Raw genomic sequence first — 16,063 nt, forward strand, 5'->3', positions numbered from 1 at the left:
AATGAGGTAATTAACTTGTAATGAGGAAGGTTTGTTTCAGTTCTAGAGGTTTTGTCCTGTTGATTGGTTCTGCTGCATTATGTGAGCTAGTGCGCCATGGGGGGAGCACATGGCAGAGGAGCTCTCACCTCATAGAGCTGTGATTGAAAATAAGAGATGGAAATTGACTGGTTCTCAGAGTGTCCCCTCCCAACCACTGCTTGAAGTTTCTGTCACTTCCCAGTAGCACTTCAGATTGGCAATAAAGGCTTTAACAAATAGGCCTTGGAGGACAAGTACATAAACCATAGCAGATAAAATTATACTGGACATTTTGTGATTAAAATATTTGGTTTTTTTTAACTTAACTAGAATAAACGTATGTAATATGTCTGGTATTTCTCATATTTTAAAGCTTTGAATTAAGATTTTTTTTTTTAAATTTAAATTCACATAAATGGAGTATAACATAAAATAAAAAACAAACTAAGAAATGTTTAGTTTTAAGCCATTGGTGGTGATTCTTGCTTGTAATCCCAGCCTTCAGAGTATTAAGGTCAAGGGATCACTGTGGATGCAAGGTCAGCCTGGGACACATCATGAGTTATAGGACATAGGCTACAAAAGATACTCTGTCTTTTACAAAGGGGGGATGGTGGGGGAAAAGAAACAACAAACAAAAAAGTTTTTAAAAAATGCATAATACAAACACAAACATCCTTAACTGTCAATAAAAGCAAATTATAAATAACTCAGATGCTTTAATAGTTAAGCAACTATAGAATACTTACAGGCTACTCCCCACCCATCTGTAGGAAAGCACAAATAGTTGCTGTATGCAACATCTTGTGTAGTTTTCCTTGGTGTTTTGGTTTGTATGCCACTACACCCACTTCTCATGGCTCTCCATGGAAGTATGCTGATTGAAAAAAAAATCTGACAGGGTTACATAGAGTATAATTGTACTTATATAGCTTTCTCAAGTTGAATAAACTATAGAGACACAGAACAGATTAATAGTTTCCAGGAAACTGAGTTTAAGTATCAGAAATACAGAGTTCAGTGCTGTAAGTGCATACTGTATTATGTTTGTGAAATAAAGGTGCTAATACATAGTAATTTTTATAACTTTCACTAAGGAAAAAAAAGAGCTTATACTATATATTTTGGCTGCTCGGTGAGACCCTGTCTTAAAAGTAAAGATAAAAGAGTATAGATTAAATAGTGGTAAGTAAGCTTTTTTTCTTTTCTATTTTATTGGGGCCTCATACATGCAAGGTAGGTACTGTACAACCAAACTTTATCCCTAGTGTGATGCAGAAATACTTCAAATCTTACCAGAGAAATTATTAAAGTTTGAAAGACAATGTTTATAATTTTGCTGTTTTTAGACTTTGTACTTTATCATATGTAAAGATCCATTGCCTAGTGATGATTTGGTTTTTTTAATTTTTATACAAAGTTTCACTGTATAGCCCAGGTTGACCTAAAAGTCAGTGTGTAAGCTAAGTATCCTCCTGCCTGTGTTTTTAAGTGCTAGAATAACAGGTGTGTGCCACTGTACCTGACTAGTGATGATTTTTTTATATGATATTGTTATGTGTACATTAACACTTATTTTTGTTTTGTCACATTTTTGCCTTTATGCAGTTCATGATATCAAATTTTAATTTTGTGTTTTTAGTATTTCTGTAGTGTTCCAAATATGTTCATGTTTCTGATGTGATCAGATTCATGGGTCCTTCTCAAGTAATTTGGCAGCACTAATAATGGAAGTGCTGTTATTAAAGTAGCTGTAGTGTGTCCTGTGGTGACCTTCAGGCTTTAACCCTCCAGCTTAAGTTAAATTAAGCTGTATAGATCTTTACTGTGGAACCGATATAGAAACATAGCAAACAATGACTTACCTTCTTCTACACAGCAGATCCTGGTTAGAAGAGTATTGATAGTAGATGCAAGGTTTTAGAGGATACTTTTAACAGTAGCCATTATTGGTAGCGTATAGATAAGATAAATGTTCTTTCTGCAATTGGATGATGCATCAATATAACTAATTTATTCTTTTTTAAAATCACTGAGATGCAAAGGAGCAGTCCTATTTTTCTTATCCTGTATTATATGTACTTAAGCAGATGTTGGCAGAAATATATATATATTCCCTTTGAAATCTTATATACATGATTACCTTCCCACAGCAGTTGTTTATTTTATCAAAGTAGAAAGGACAGGTGGCTTACATCATTGCTAAGCTTGCATAAATATGAGCCATGCAATATGGCTAAGGACTCTTTGAGATATGGTGCTTATCCATTTGTGGGATACTTATAATAACATTTATGTATAATAGTAATATTTAAAATGTTTATTTTCAATTTTAGATTTAACTACTTCATTTTGGCCAAGTACTTAGTAATTATTATTATTCAAATATTATATTTGCCAACCTTGAACTATTTTGTATTATGAAATTGTCTCTCTTATTCCAAAATTTATTCATTCAACAGTGATGTCGAGTCTTTAATATGTTAACATATATATAGAGTCTGATAGCAAGGTAAGGTGCTGTTGTCGTCACATTTTTAGAGGCAAGTGTGGAGCTGCTGTTTCTTCCATTACTGGATGATGAACTGTTGATTTCATACACTTTGAACATGAAAGAGCAATGGGCATAACAGAAAGAAGCATTTATTCTCCTTGAGTTTTGGAACGTTCCCAGTTTTCTTTAGTTTTACATTCTTCATCTGTAGACCTGAAAATAAAACTTTACAGCTGTTTCAGGATTAAATAAACTATTTAAAGTAGAATATATAATCATTCTCTACCTTCACTTTCTTTCTCATCTCTATAAGTGTAGCAGAGGTGGTAATTTGAGTGTGGCATTACTTAACTCATTTGCTGCTAAAGAATCAGAAGAAAACTTTTTAGTTTCTACCTATGTATGTTTGTTCGTGTATGCTTTTCCAACTTTTTTAGTTATTTAGCCCTTTTTTTTACTGTGTTCATATTGAGCATTTTATGCTTTATTAACTAGTTTCCATTCAATTAAATCTTGATTTAATTAAATTGTTAATAACAAAACAATTTAAAAGAGTTAAAATGAAAATATTAGTTGTAAGTACTAAAATATTTACAGAAAGTTGCAAATTCTGCTTGAGTGTAGTAAATTGCAGATTGCTATTGTATTTTAAGAGCACAAGGTAATTTCAGGAATTGAGGCACTGATGTCTCTGGGAAGGAGATGTGAGATGAGGGTGAAGACAAGCTGTAATAATGAGTTGGGAAAGGGAGAGGGAATATTGTTACAGACCAAGGGGTAACTTTTGTCATGCAACAATGTTAGTGATCTCTCTTAGTTCAAAGCCATCCTTGTCTACATAGTATTTTGGGGTAGCCAAGGCTACATAATGAGATCTTGTCCCAAAACAAGAACACAAAACAAAAATACTGCTGTTCTGGACCTGGGTCAGCAAACAGTAACTTTTATGAGCCCAGACTGGTTCTATATCTTTGTACAACTTGTGAGCTAGGAGTCATTTCATGGTTGGAGGAAAATAGCTAGAGAACATAATTTAAAACATGTTAAATTCAAATTTAAGCACTCATAAAGCTGTACAGAAACATGACTATTAGAAGGAGCCAAGGAAGCCCTACCTAAGTGAAGTCCTTTGTGAGTGTGTGTGCGCTCTTGACATAAGCATAGACCATGTAAAGACCTCAGAGAGGAATGTCAAAGCTTTCCCTTCCCAGTATGTGTGAACATTGACATTCTTTACAGAGAATGTATACCATAGTTTTGTCTTCCCTGGATGTTTATGGCCTGAAGACTGCTCCCCTATAGAGACCCAAAAACAACATCAGAAAGTACAGATATTACATTGTGATTCATAATAGTAGCAAAATTACAGTTAGGAGATAGCAATGAAAACAATTTTATGATTGGGGGTTGCCACAGCATGAGGAGGGTGGCAGCATTAGGAAGGTTGAGAACCATTGTTTTAGCCAGGTGATGGTGGTGAGTACCTTCAGTCCCAGCACTTAGGAGGCATCGGCAGATGGATCTCTGGAGGCTTGAGACCAACCTTACCTACAAATCTAGTTCTAGGACAGCCAAGCTACACAGAGAAACCCTGCTTTGGGAAGGGGGAAAAAAAGCCACTGTCTTGGCCAGATATGGTAGTACTTGCCTAAAATCCCAGCAGTCTGGAGATGCAGACAGATCATATAAACTTACTGGGTTTGAAATCAGCTTGTGCTACAAGACCCTGCAGATTAAACATAATGATTTTTAAATACCAAGAATTGCCACAAAGCTATATTCTTAGCTCTTGAATTATTGATGATCTAAGGTCTAGGTGTACCCCACTCTGAGAGGGTGTATATTTTTGTTTTTAATTATGTGAATACATGAAGTCTTTTGTTTCTGTGTACACATTTTGGAGGCCAGAAGTCTTTTGTGTGTGCACATTTGTTTGGAGGCTAGAAGACAATTTTGGGTTTTACTCAAGTGTCATATATTTTGGTTTTAAGACAAGAGGATTGCCTCTGGTTCAAGTGCTAGAATTAAGGGCATGTACCATGATACTGGCAGTTGGAAGCTTTGGAGCAAAAAACTTAAGGCAGGGTCTCTCAGTTAACATACATTGGCCTTGAATTTAGTATGGGCCCTTGGACTCATGATTTATACTAGCCTTATCTGCTGAGCCCTACCTTGTGTTTTCAAATTTTCTGATGATTCAGCTGTTTGTCTGTCTTTCTGCAAACCCTCCCACCTCCAAGTTTTCTTTTTAACATGTTCCAGTGTTTAAGTCTGTAATTTAAAGCTTTGGGAGCTGGAAAAATGGCTCAGGAGTTAAGAGCACTAGCTGCACTTTCACAAGACCCAGATTTGATTTCCAGCGCCCACATGGTGGCTAACAGCTGTGTGTTAACTCCAGTTCTAGAGAATACAGTGCCCTCTTGTTCTCTCAAGGCACCAGGCACACAAGTCATGCACAGGCATACATGCAGACAAAACACTCATGTATGTACAAGAAAAATTTTAAAATATTGGAGGGCTTTTTATGGGTTAATTTTTTTCCAACATAATATCTTTATCAATTATTTAACATTTCACATCATATACCCTGATCATGCTCACTTCCCAATCCTCCATGTTCACTCCCCATCCATTTTGTGTCCTCCATATATTCACTGGAGCATGCATGTCAAACTCATGGGTTATTTTTACTGTCTGTTTTGTAATAATACTTTTATATATAATTCTATGTGATAACAAATATGATAGACTTACAAGCTTATTTTAAAATGCCTGGATAATGAGGTATACTTTCTTGTGTTTCTTCTTTTCATTTAGCTCCTGGGCTATAGTGAAAAGCCAATAAATCTACAGATGTTTATTGGAACAGCCGATGATAGATATTTACGACCTCATGCATTTTACCAGGTGCATCGGATTACTGGAAAGACAGTTGCTACTGCAAGTCAAGAGATAATAATCGCCAGCACGAAAGTTCTGGAAATCCCACTTCTACCTGAAAATAATATGTCAGCCAGGTAGCTTTTTTTGGTTGTTGGTTGTTTTGTTTTATTTTGTTGTGGGGTCTCATTATGTAGCTCTGGCTATCCTAGAACTCACTCTGTAGACCCTGCTGGCTTCAAACGCACAGATCCACTTGCCTCTGCCTCTAGCCAGGTAACTTAAAACCTTTGTTAAAATGAGCAAGCTCAGTGGTTAAAATCCCATATTCTTGTTTTGGAGGACTAGAGTTTAGTGCTCAGCACTCACATCAGGCATCTGACAGCTGCCTATGATTCCAGCTCCCAGGATCTCTGATACCCATAGCCATCACAGGCACCTGCACTCACCTGCATGAACATGCTCACACAATTAAGAATAATATTTTTTAAAAAAAACCTAAAGTTAAAAAAAATCAGTTTTTTTTCCCTTTCTTAAAACAATTCTCAGAAAACTACATGGTTGGTTTGGCTTTGTCTTTTAGCCAACTATAAAATATTCATTGTTTATATAAGTAATTCTGAAAATTTTGCTCAGGAGAACAGTAAGTTACTATTTCCAGACAGACAGTTACTAACTTGTGTCTAATCCCAGAAGACAGGAAGAACAGGAGTTCAAGGTAATCCTCAGCTACACGGTGAATTAGAGGATAACCTGAGCTATGTTAGATCCTATCTGAAAAAAACCAGGAACATTGGACAGGAGGGGGGGTTGTGTGGCTTATGCCTTTAAAGAGGCTTAGCATTTCAGAGGCGGGGGCAGATGGATCTCTTTGAGGCCTGTCATTTCCATTTTTAGCCAGCCAAGGTTATAGTGAGATATTGTCTAGGAACAAACAACAAAAATACAGAACACAGGGGGCTGGAGAGATGGCTCAGTGGTTAAGAGCACTGACTGCTCTTCCAAGGGTCCTGAGTTCAATTCCCAGCAACCACATGGTGGCTCACAACCATCTGTAATGGGATCTGATGCCCTCTTCTGGTCTGTCTGAAAATAGCTACAGTGTACTCACATAAAATAAATGAATCTTTAAAAAGAAAAGTGAAAAAAATACAGAACGCAATACTTTAAATATCTACTCAAAGCTTCTCCTTGTCTTAAAAATAGGGTGAATGTGAATGTGTCAGTGTTATATCCTGACTGAAAATAAAGGTTAATTTGTTAGTATATACCTGTAATTTTAACGCCCAGAAGTCTAAAGTCACAACAACTTTTGAGTTTGAAGTTATTTGGGCCACAAAGTGAGAACCTATCTCAAAAAACAAAAACAAGAGTTTTTTTAAAACAAATAAAAATATTTTTAAAATTTTTTTTTTTTTTTTTAAATGTATGTGAATACAGCGTTGCTGTCTTCAGACACAACAGAAGAGAGCCACCATGTGGTTGCTGGGAATTAAACTTGTGACCTCTGGAAGAGCAGTCAGTGTTCTTAACTGCTGAGCCATCTCTCTAGCACCTTTAAACAAAATTTAATATGTATTTTCATTGCTAAATATAAGTGGTTTTATAGATTTATATGGTGTTTTGTTCTTTTTTGCATGTTTTAGTTTCAAGAATCATACATGTTTTTATTCTTGTTTTTAAGTCACTTTTTAAAATTTAAAACATTTGAGACTTATTTTTATCATGAGCATGGCTGGTGTCCAAGGAAGATAAAAACAAAGGGCTCCAATTTTCTAGAGATAATTGTAGCTAGAGATAGTTGTTGGGAATTGAACCTGAGTCCCTTGGAAGAGTAGTCAGTGCTGAGCAATTTCTACAGGCCAATTACTTTATTTCTTTTTAAAAATCCTTTTTAATATTTATTTATTTATTTTATGTGTATGAGTGTTTTGTTCAGATGTATATATGTATCATATGTGTTCTGGAACTGAAGTTATGGACAGCTGTGAGCTACTTTGTGGAGGCTGGGAATAAAACTTGAGTCTTCTGCAAGAACAAATGCTCATAACTGCTGAACTGTCCAACTGTCTGTCTGTATGCTTTTATTTCTATCTTCTTTGGTATGACTTGTTTCATATGTGTATATGTGTGTGCTTAGTGTATGTATGTACACCATGTGCATACAGTGGCCAAGATCAGAAGACTGTGTCAGATCGCCTGATACTAGAGTTACAAGCAGTTGTGAACTGCCTGGTGGGTGTAATAAGAACCAAACTTGAGTGTTCTGCATGAATACTATACACCTTAAGCACTGAGCCATCTTTACAGTCCCTTTTTTTTTTTATAGACCTATGTTAGCCTTAATTAAGGCAATCCTTAAATATCTTCCAAGTATTGGGATTATTAGAATGTGCTACTGCACCCTCCCCAAATTTTTTACCCAATTCGGGGTACAGAGTTCTTTCTGGAAATTTTTTGTTGTAGAACTCCTGATCCTTCTGCCTCTCTGTCTTTCAAGTGCTGGGATTATAGGTGTATTTGACATAGCAGATCGACAGTGTATATCTATGCCTTTGAGTTGTTCAGAACCAGTTTCTGAATGAAATTTAAAATGTATTGTTTTTCTCTAGTATTGACTGTGCAGGTATTTTGAAGCTCCGCAATTCAGATATAGAGCTTCGAAAAGGAGAAACTGATATTGGCAGAAAGAATACTAGAGTCCGACTTGTATTTCGTGTGCACATCCCACAGCCCAGTGGAAAAGTCCTGTCTCTGCAGATAGCATCTGTTCCTGTTGAGTGCTGTAAGTGAGCTTGTATATGTTTTAAGGTTTTGATGTAAGTTTTTTGTTTATTTTTTATCAAAATGGGATAAATATAGTAAAAATACAGACTGAGCTATTGAGTCTGAGTTGCTGGTTTGTTTTTCTGACATAAAAATAAATTAACAAGGTGGAAAGAGTGCTGATTTTAGGTTAGAAATGTCTTCTTGCTGTAGTTTGATTCTAGGCAGCTATGTGACTGTAGAGAAACGTTTTCGCTCTTCTCTGCCTCCTTCTCTGTTGTGTCCCCAACTTACATTTCTTCTAGCTCCTGCCTCAGACCTGTTGGAATCGAGTATAGGTTTGTACCACCTTCTCCACCTGTAAATAAAAGTATATGCGGATCCTGTGGTAAAGCTATGATCTTGATGCTTTTAGCTGTCACTTGATTATCTTTCAGGTGTTAACGTTAATAGAATTCTGTTCTGCAGGTTTTACCCCTCAGCTGAATAATAATGGGGTTGATTAGTTGGAGACAAGGTCTCACAGTGTAATACTGGCTGGACTTAAACTGTCTCTAGGTAGATAAATCTGACCTTGAATTCACAGAGACCCAATTGCTTCTTCCTTTTGGGTACTGAAATCAAAGGCATGTATCACCATGCTGAGTTTGCAACAAGTGTTTCTTAAACACTGAGCCAACTCAGCAGTCCTGCCTTTTATTTTGGAATACAAAATTTCATGTATGGCAAGCTGGCCTCAAATTTACTACATACCTTGAATTTCTGTACCTCTGACTATGTCTCTCAAGTGCAGGAGTTAAAGAAATGCATCACCATGCCAGGTTTGTGTGGATTAAATCCAGGGTCCTGGGCATGCTAGGCAGCATCTTACCAACTGAACTACATCCCCACCCAAACTACATATACTCTTAATTTGAGATCATATGTAATTATAAAATCTTCCTTTGTGTCTGTTTGCTAGTTGTTGAATTAAAGTTATATTTTATCATCTCCCGAGTGAATGTGAGAGTGCCTGAGAAGGGCTGGAGAGATGGCTCAGTGGTTAGGAGCACTGACTGCTCTTCCAGAGGTCCTAAGTTCAAATCCCAGCTACCACATGAGGGCTCACAACCATCTATAATGGGATCTGATGTGTCTGAAGACAGCTACAGTGTACTCATATACATTAATTAATTAATAGTGGGTTTAGGGATATGTGTCTATAATTCCAGCACTTGAGAGGTGAAGGCAGGAAAATTAAGAGTTCAAGGTCATCCTTGACTACAGATGAAGTTCAAGACCAGCATGGACTCTGATTCAAAAAACGGGAAGTATATTATTAGCAGTTAAGAACAGAAAATAACAGAAAAGGGTAGAACAAAAACAATGTAACAGTACATTAGAAATTAGATTATAGTCAAGTGTGGTGATGCATACCTTTAGTTCCAGGATTTGGGAAGCAGAGGTGGGAGGATCTGTTACATTTCAGGCTATCCTGGTCTACAAAGTCAGTTCTAAGACAGCCTGGGATATACAGAGAAACCCTGTCTTGAAATACCAAAAAAGAGAGAGAGAATATATCATGTTATGTTCCTGAAATCTGTGTAAGTAGAAAAATGTAGTCATTGCAGAAAATCATTGTTGCTTTTAGAAATTAAATAGTAAAATATGTGTTCCATTATGTTTTAGTTATTTATTTTAAAAATTGTCCTCCAATGAAGTCTAATGTAATAATCTAAGAAAGAGTTGCTCATCCTATAGGAGTTACTTGGATACTTGTCTTCTCTTAATTGCTCATAGCTTAATTACATATTTTGGACTTGACTTTTGTAATTAGTTTGTAAATTTTAATAGTTCTATGGATGGCATATACTCAAGAGTTAAAAACAAAATATTAAGTAAATGTATGGAAGCCAGTGCATTAGTTAAAAATATTTATTTCTCTTTTCCAGATTTTTTAGCATTTGTAAGATAATTCCTATCAATTCAATATAACTCTCTTGTTTTTAAACATTTTAGCTTCTTTAATAGAATTATTATCATTGTCTTGATTTTTAAAAGCGTAAATAAATTAATCCCAATGTTTATTTTATAGTTTGGGCATATCTTGAATGTGTGAAATATTTTAAAATAGTATTTTGTTTTTCTTAACTCTTAAAAACAGCTCAGCGATCTGCTCAGGAGCTCCCTCATATAGAGAAGTACAGCATCAACAGTTGCTCTGTCAATGGAGGCCACGAAATGATTGTGACTGGATCCAATTTTCTTCCAGAATCCAAAATCATTTTTCTTGAAAAAGGACAAGGTAAATAATATAAAATAACTCAGTGTAAGTAATAAAAGAAGGAAATAAATTATGTAGATATTTCAGTTATATTAATCACCAAATAGTCTTCATAAAGTTATAGGAATCATCTAAGCACTGGGTTTTATTGAAAACTTACAGTTACTAAAGTTACATGTAAATGTTAAATTCTCTTTAATGGTGTATTAAAAATTCACCATTAAAATTCAGCCAACATTTCTACTATGTGATGTTTACTCAGGAAACCTGGGAACATATGTCCAAACAAAGGCTGAGATACAGATGTCTATGGCAGCATTGTTCATAGCAGCTCCAAATGGAAAGAACAAAGCCCTTACCTACTGAAGAGCAGATAAAAACTGCCCTAGTTTCATTTCTCTTGCTTTGATAAAATACCCAGACATTTAGGTAACAAAGGGAGTTTGGTTTATAATTCCAGGTTACTCTATCAGAAGTAAAGGCAGGACTTCAAGCAGCTAGTCGCACCCATAGTCCCTCATGTAGATTCTTCCCAGGTGACTCCAGGTTGTGTCATACTGACAATTAAAACTACCATTATACCTAAGTAGAATATTTAGTCATAAAAAAGGGAAGTATGTGCTACTAATATATGTTGTAACATGGATAAATATTGGAGACACTAAAAGAAGTCATAACAGAATCCATAGATCAGAAATTCATAGAAGTAGGAAATAGATTTAGGGCTATGCAAGTTATGCAAGAAGTTTTGAGAGTTGGTAAAAATGGTCTGGAATTAGCAGTTAATTGTATAACTGTGAATATACTAACTAAATTGCATTGGGATGAAATTAGCAAGGTATGGTTTAAATACTTTTGGTTGGTTGGTTGGTTTTGTTTTGTTTTTCAAGACAGAATTTCTCTGTGTAGTCCTGGTTGTCATGGACCTCACTCTGTAGACCAAGCTGACCTTGAACTCAGAGATCCTCCTGCTTCTGCCTCCAGAATGCTGGAGTTAAAGGTGTTCACCACCACCACTAAAGGTGCTCACTACCACCACTGCTGACTTAGTCTTAAATTCAACCCTTAAACTGATCCTGTTGCCCTCTACTTTTAAGTCCTGCAGTATCCATGTTCTGCCCCCACATTAGGCTCCTTGCTTTTCTTTAGGATATTTATTTGTTTGTTTGTTTGTTTATGGTATCTGAGTACACTGTAGCTGGCCTCAGAGATACCAGAAAGGGACATCAGATCCCATTACAGATGGTTGTGAGCCACCATGTGGGTGCTGGGAATTGAACTCAGGACCTCTGGAAGAACAATCAGTGCTCTTAACTGCTTAGTCATCTCTCCAGCCCTAGTTTTATTTAAGATTATTTTTTTCTTCAAGTTTGAGTGTGTGTGTTTTGAGTGTATGTGTGTTTTGGAGGCCGGGGATATGTTGTTCTCTTTAACTGGTTCCTAACTTTGGGGGAGAGGAGAGAGAAAAATTTCTCACTAGCTAGCTGTTAACCTGGGCAGCATAATTTTATTCTTTTATTATTTTTTTAATATTACATTTCCTTTTTTTTTTTGTTAGTTTGAACTCTGAGAAAAAAATTCTCCCTACCAATAAATTGTGATACTACATTGATTAGGTTTTCTATGTTTTTAAACTTAAAATTGCTTTTAACTATAAATTTTTTCTTTCAATAGATGGAAGACCTCATTGGGAGGCTGAAGGAAAAATAATCAGAGAAAAATGTCAAGGGGTAAGAAATTTACCTTAATTATTTAATTAGTAAGAAGTATTTAAAAGGGGCTGGAGGAATGGCTTAGTGCTTAAGAGCACTTACTTAGTTCCTAGTGCTCACATGACGGTTCACAACCATCTGCAACTGCAGTTCCAGGGAATCCAATCTCTATTTCTGATGGCCTCAGAAACCAGGCACACATGCAGGGTACATAATACATATATTGGCAAACAAAAAGTAGTATTTAAAGACAAGAATGGTGACATGCCTTTTATCCCAGAACATGGGAGTTAGAGTAGGTACTTGTCTGTGAGTTGAAGGCCAGTCTAGTCTTGACAGTGAGACTCTATCCACATACTCCACCTCCCTCCCCAAGAAAAAGTGTTTAAGAAACTTAAAAGAAAATTTAATAATGGAGCTTTATATTTCAGGAAAGAATAATGAGAAAAAGAAAAATAACTTAGAATTTTTACTAGTTTAGCAGTGTGATACTTTTCTGGTGTTCAAATTAAAGTTTAGGAAAAATAAACAAGCTAGGCTGGGCATGCCTTTAATCCCAGCACTCTGGAGGCAGAGGCAAACTAATCTCTCTGAGTTTAAGGCCAGCCTGGTATACACAGTGAGCTCCAGAACAGCAAGGACTACACAAAGAAAACCCTGTCTTGAAGGAAAAAAAATTCTATCTTCTTCTGTGTGAAAAAAGGAAAAAATCGAACTGAAAAGTTAGAAATGGAAGGACTTTCATAATAAAAATGTCCACTAAACTGAGCATGGTGCCCCACACCTTTAATCCCAATAGAAGCTGCAGAATCTGATTTAGGTCAACCAAGGATACATAGTGAGATTTTGTGTCAAAAAACAAAGAATGTGCATAGTTCACTAGCTTGAAACTACAGCACTCAAGAGGCAGATGATAGGGAGTGTAAGTCTGAAGCCATTTCAGACTAAATAACAAGTCCAAAGCTAATATGTTCCTCCTAGCCCCCAAAGCAACTATGCTGTCTAGTTTTAAGTCAACTTGATACAAGAGGTACCCTCAATTAAGAAAATGAGAACATTATAATATATATGTATTAATTATATATAATATAATTAATATTCTCAATTATAGCCTCAATTGAGAATATAGAGAATGCTTCTATAAGATCAGGCTGTGGGCAAACCTATAGTTCAATTTTTTACTGATTGGTGGAGAGTCCTGCTTATTGTGGGTGATGCCATCCCTGGGCAGTTGGTCCTGGGCTCTGTAAGAAAGCAGACTGAACAAAGCACAGGGAGAGGGGAGCAAGCAGGTAAGCAGCACCTGTCTGTGGCCTTTGCATTGGCTCCTGCTTCCAGGTTCCTGCCCCTTTTCAGTTTCTGTCCTGACTTCCTTTCATGATACTAGTAATACAGAATTATAATTCAAGTCAATCATTGCTTTTCTGAGTTGCTTTTGTCATGGTGAGGTTTTTGTTTGCTTATTTGTTTTTGGTCCTGGTGTTTTAGCACAGCAATATTCATACTAACTAGGACAGTAACTGTACTTCTTTTTGAGTTGGCATGGTCCTTTTCTTAATAAATACCAACTTTGCCTGTAGTGGGACAAGCCCATAGTGATTTGTCATTAAATACTCTTCCTAACACCACAGCTACTCATTAAGCCATTAAGCCTTCCGAAATCCTTACTGGAAGAACCTGTGATCTTGACTGCAGTAGAGACAGTGTTTTATAGACAGGAAATAGCACTTTCCACAATGGTTCCTAAAGACTTGGAACAGTCAGATTGATGATTAGATTAGATTTTGGATAAAGATTTTCACTTTGTATGTGCATATAGGTTTTATATACTTCCAACTTAGATATTTTGAATATAAAATTTATGTTAAGAAATTTAAATTAGGAGGCTGGAGACGTGGCTCAGCGGTTAAGAACACTGTCTCTTCCAGAAGTCCTGGATTCAATTCCTAGCAACCACATGGTGGCTCACAACCATCTGTAATGGGATCTGATACCCTCTTCTGGTGTGTCTGAAGACAGCTACAATGTAGTCATATACATAAAATAAATAAATCTTTACACATATATTAACCTGAATGTTCAATAGAGCCATGTATTTCAGTACATAGTATGTAATAAGACTTTATTTATTTATTTTAAAAGGTATAAAATATAGCTCAGTCTGGCCTTGAATTGTGGTCTACGTCCTGAGTACTGGGGTTGCAAATAGCATCACCATGCCTAAAGTCTCTTCATTTTGCTCTAACTAGAAACAGTGGGTGGGTAAAACTCAATTTCTTCTTTAATGATTAAAAATTTTGTCTTTGTCAACAAGATATTTGTATAAATAAATCTCCAAATGACTTATTTGACTAGTTTATGTGAAGATTATGTGCATAATTTTCTGTGATGGGGAAACCCTTTTGCATTAAGAGTTAAATTTCATGAATTGCTTTGAATTTGGCAGGTGCATTTCATTTTAGTTCTGAATATAACACACTCTTGTTTTCCTTGTTCCTTAGGCTCACATTGTCCTTGAAGTCCCTCCCTATCATAACCCAGCAGTTACATCTGCTGTGCAGGTGCACTTTTATCTTTGCAATGGCAAGAGGAAAAAAAGCCAGTCTCAACGTTTTACTTACACACCAGGTAAAAGAAGTTGGGGTGATTTACAGTTTTTTTCTTTTTTATAATGAGAATCTTACATTAAAATATTTAATGTAATGCCAACATATTCTTTTTGTTGTTGTTTGTTGTTTTGTGGTTCTCTGTATAGCCCTGGCTGTCCTGGAGCTTGCTCTGTAGATAAGACTGACCTGGGTTTCAGATCTGCCTGCCTCTGCCTCCCAAGTGCTGGGATGAAAGGCCACTTATTCTCCAGCTTTTGTTGCATTTTCATTTGACAAATCACAATTGTCTGGCCTGTGACATATATATCCTATAGAGGATATAAAGTCAATGTTAGAGTTCTTACTTTTGTGATACCCAAAAATGTATCTATACCTCTTTTTGCAACAGCTAAAGCTATTTAATTTTCCAGATTTTTTATTCTGACCTAAGTATTACATTTAGTAAAATATACTAATGGTCAAGAAGTTAAAGAACAAATATATATATATATATATATATATATATATATATATATATATATATATATATATATATATATATATATATAGAGAGAGAGAGAGAGAGAGAGAGAGAGATAGATATATAGATATATATACACACACACGCGCACACACACACATATACAGATGATGATGATGTAGTAGTAGATGTAATGAGTCTTTCTCTCCAAGAGGAAACTTTAAATTTAATTTAAATTTTTATCTTATATGTATGAGTGTTTTTGCTGCATGGATATCTGTGTATCACTTGCATGTGCATGCTGGTGTTGGTGGAGGCCAGAGGAGAGCTTCAGATCCCCTGGAACTGGAGTTACAGGTAGATGAGTCCCATGTGGGTGCTAGGAATTGAACTTCAGTTTCTCTGCAAGAGCAACCTGTGCTCTTACCTACAACCATCTCTCCAGCCCCTCTTGTAAAAATTTTATCTTGATTTTGAAGAGTCTAAGAAGAGTCAGCATTTTATTTGATTGTTTATTTAGAAGAATTTTGTTTTGTTTTTCTTTTTTGTTTTTTGAGACAGGGAAGGGCTCATTCTGTAGCTGGCCTGGGATTTGCTCTGTAGCTCAGGCTGACCTTAGACAGTTTTAATTCTTTATCTCATTCTCCTCAGTGCTAAAATAATAGGTATATGCTACCGTGTAATACTGGTAATTATTAAGAGTTACTCATTTGTCATATATCTCATTTATAGTCTATAAAGAATATATTTCCAAATCTTTTTTGTTTGTTTGAGACAGGGTTTCTCTGCTCCCAGCCATCCTGGAACTCACTCTGTAGACCTGGCTGGCTTTGAACTCACAGAGCTCCTCCTGCCTCT

The 16,063-nt window shown here is 36.0% G+C and overlaps 1 protein-coding gene across 1 annotated transcript in view; it reads left to right on the plus strand.

Annotated features, from left to right (window-relative positions):
• Nucleotides 1-16,063, plus strand: part of NFATC3 (nuclear factor of activated T cells 3) — a 58,660-nt gene that overhangs the window by 20,002 nt on the left and 22,595 nt on the right. The window contains 5 exon segments of the mRNA XM_080937078.1: nt 5,333-5,532; nt 8,008-8,180; nt 10,305-10,445; nt 12,099-12,154; nt 14,638-14,764. Of these exon segments, the coding sequence (XP_080793204.1) occupies nt 5,333-5,532; nt 8,008-8,180; nt 10,305-10,445; nt 12,099-12,154; nt 14,638-14,764 (697 nt within the window).

This window comes from Micromys minutus (genome assembly GCF_963924665.1).
Source record: "Micromys minutus genome assembly, chromosome: 24".
Classification (NCBI taxonomy): domain Eukaryota; kingdom Metazoa; phylum Chordata; class Mammalia; order Rodentia; family Muridae; genus Micromys; species Micromys minutus.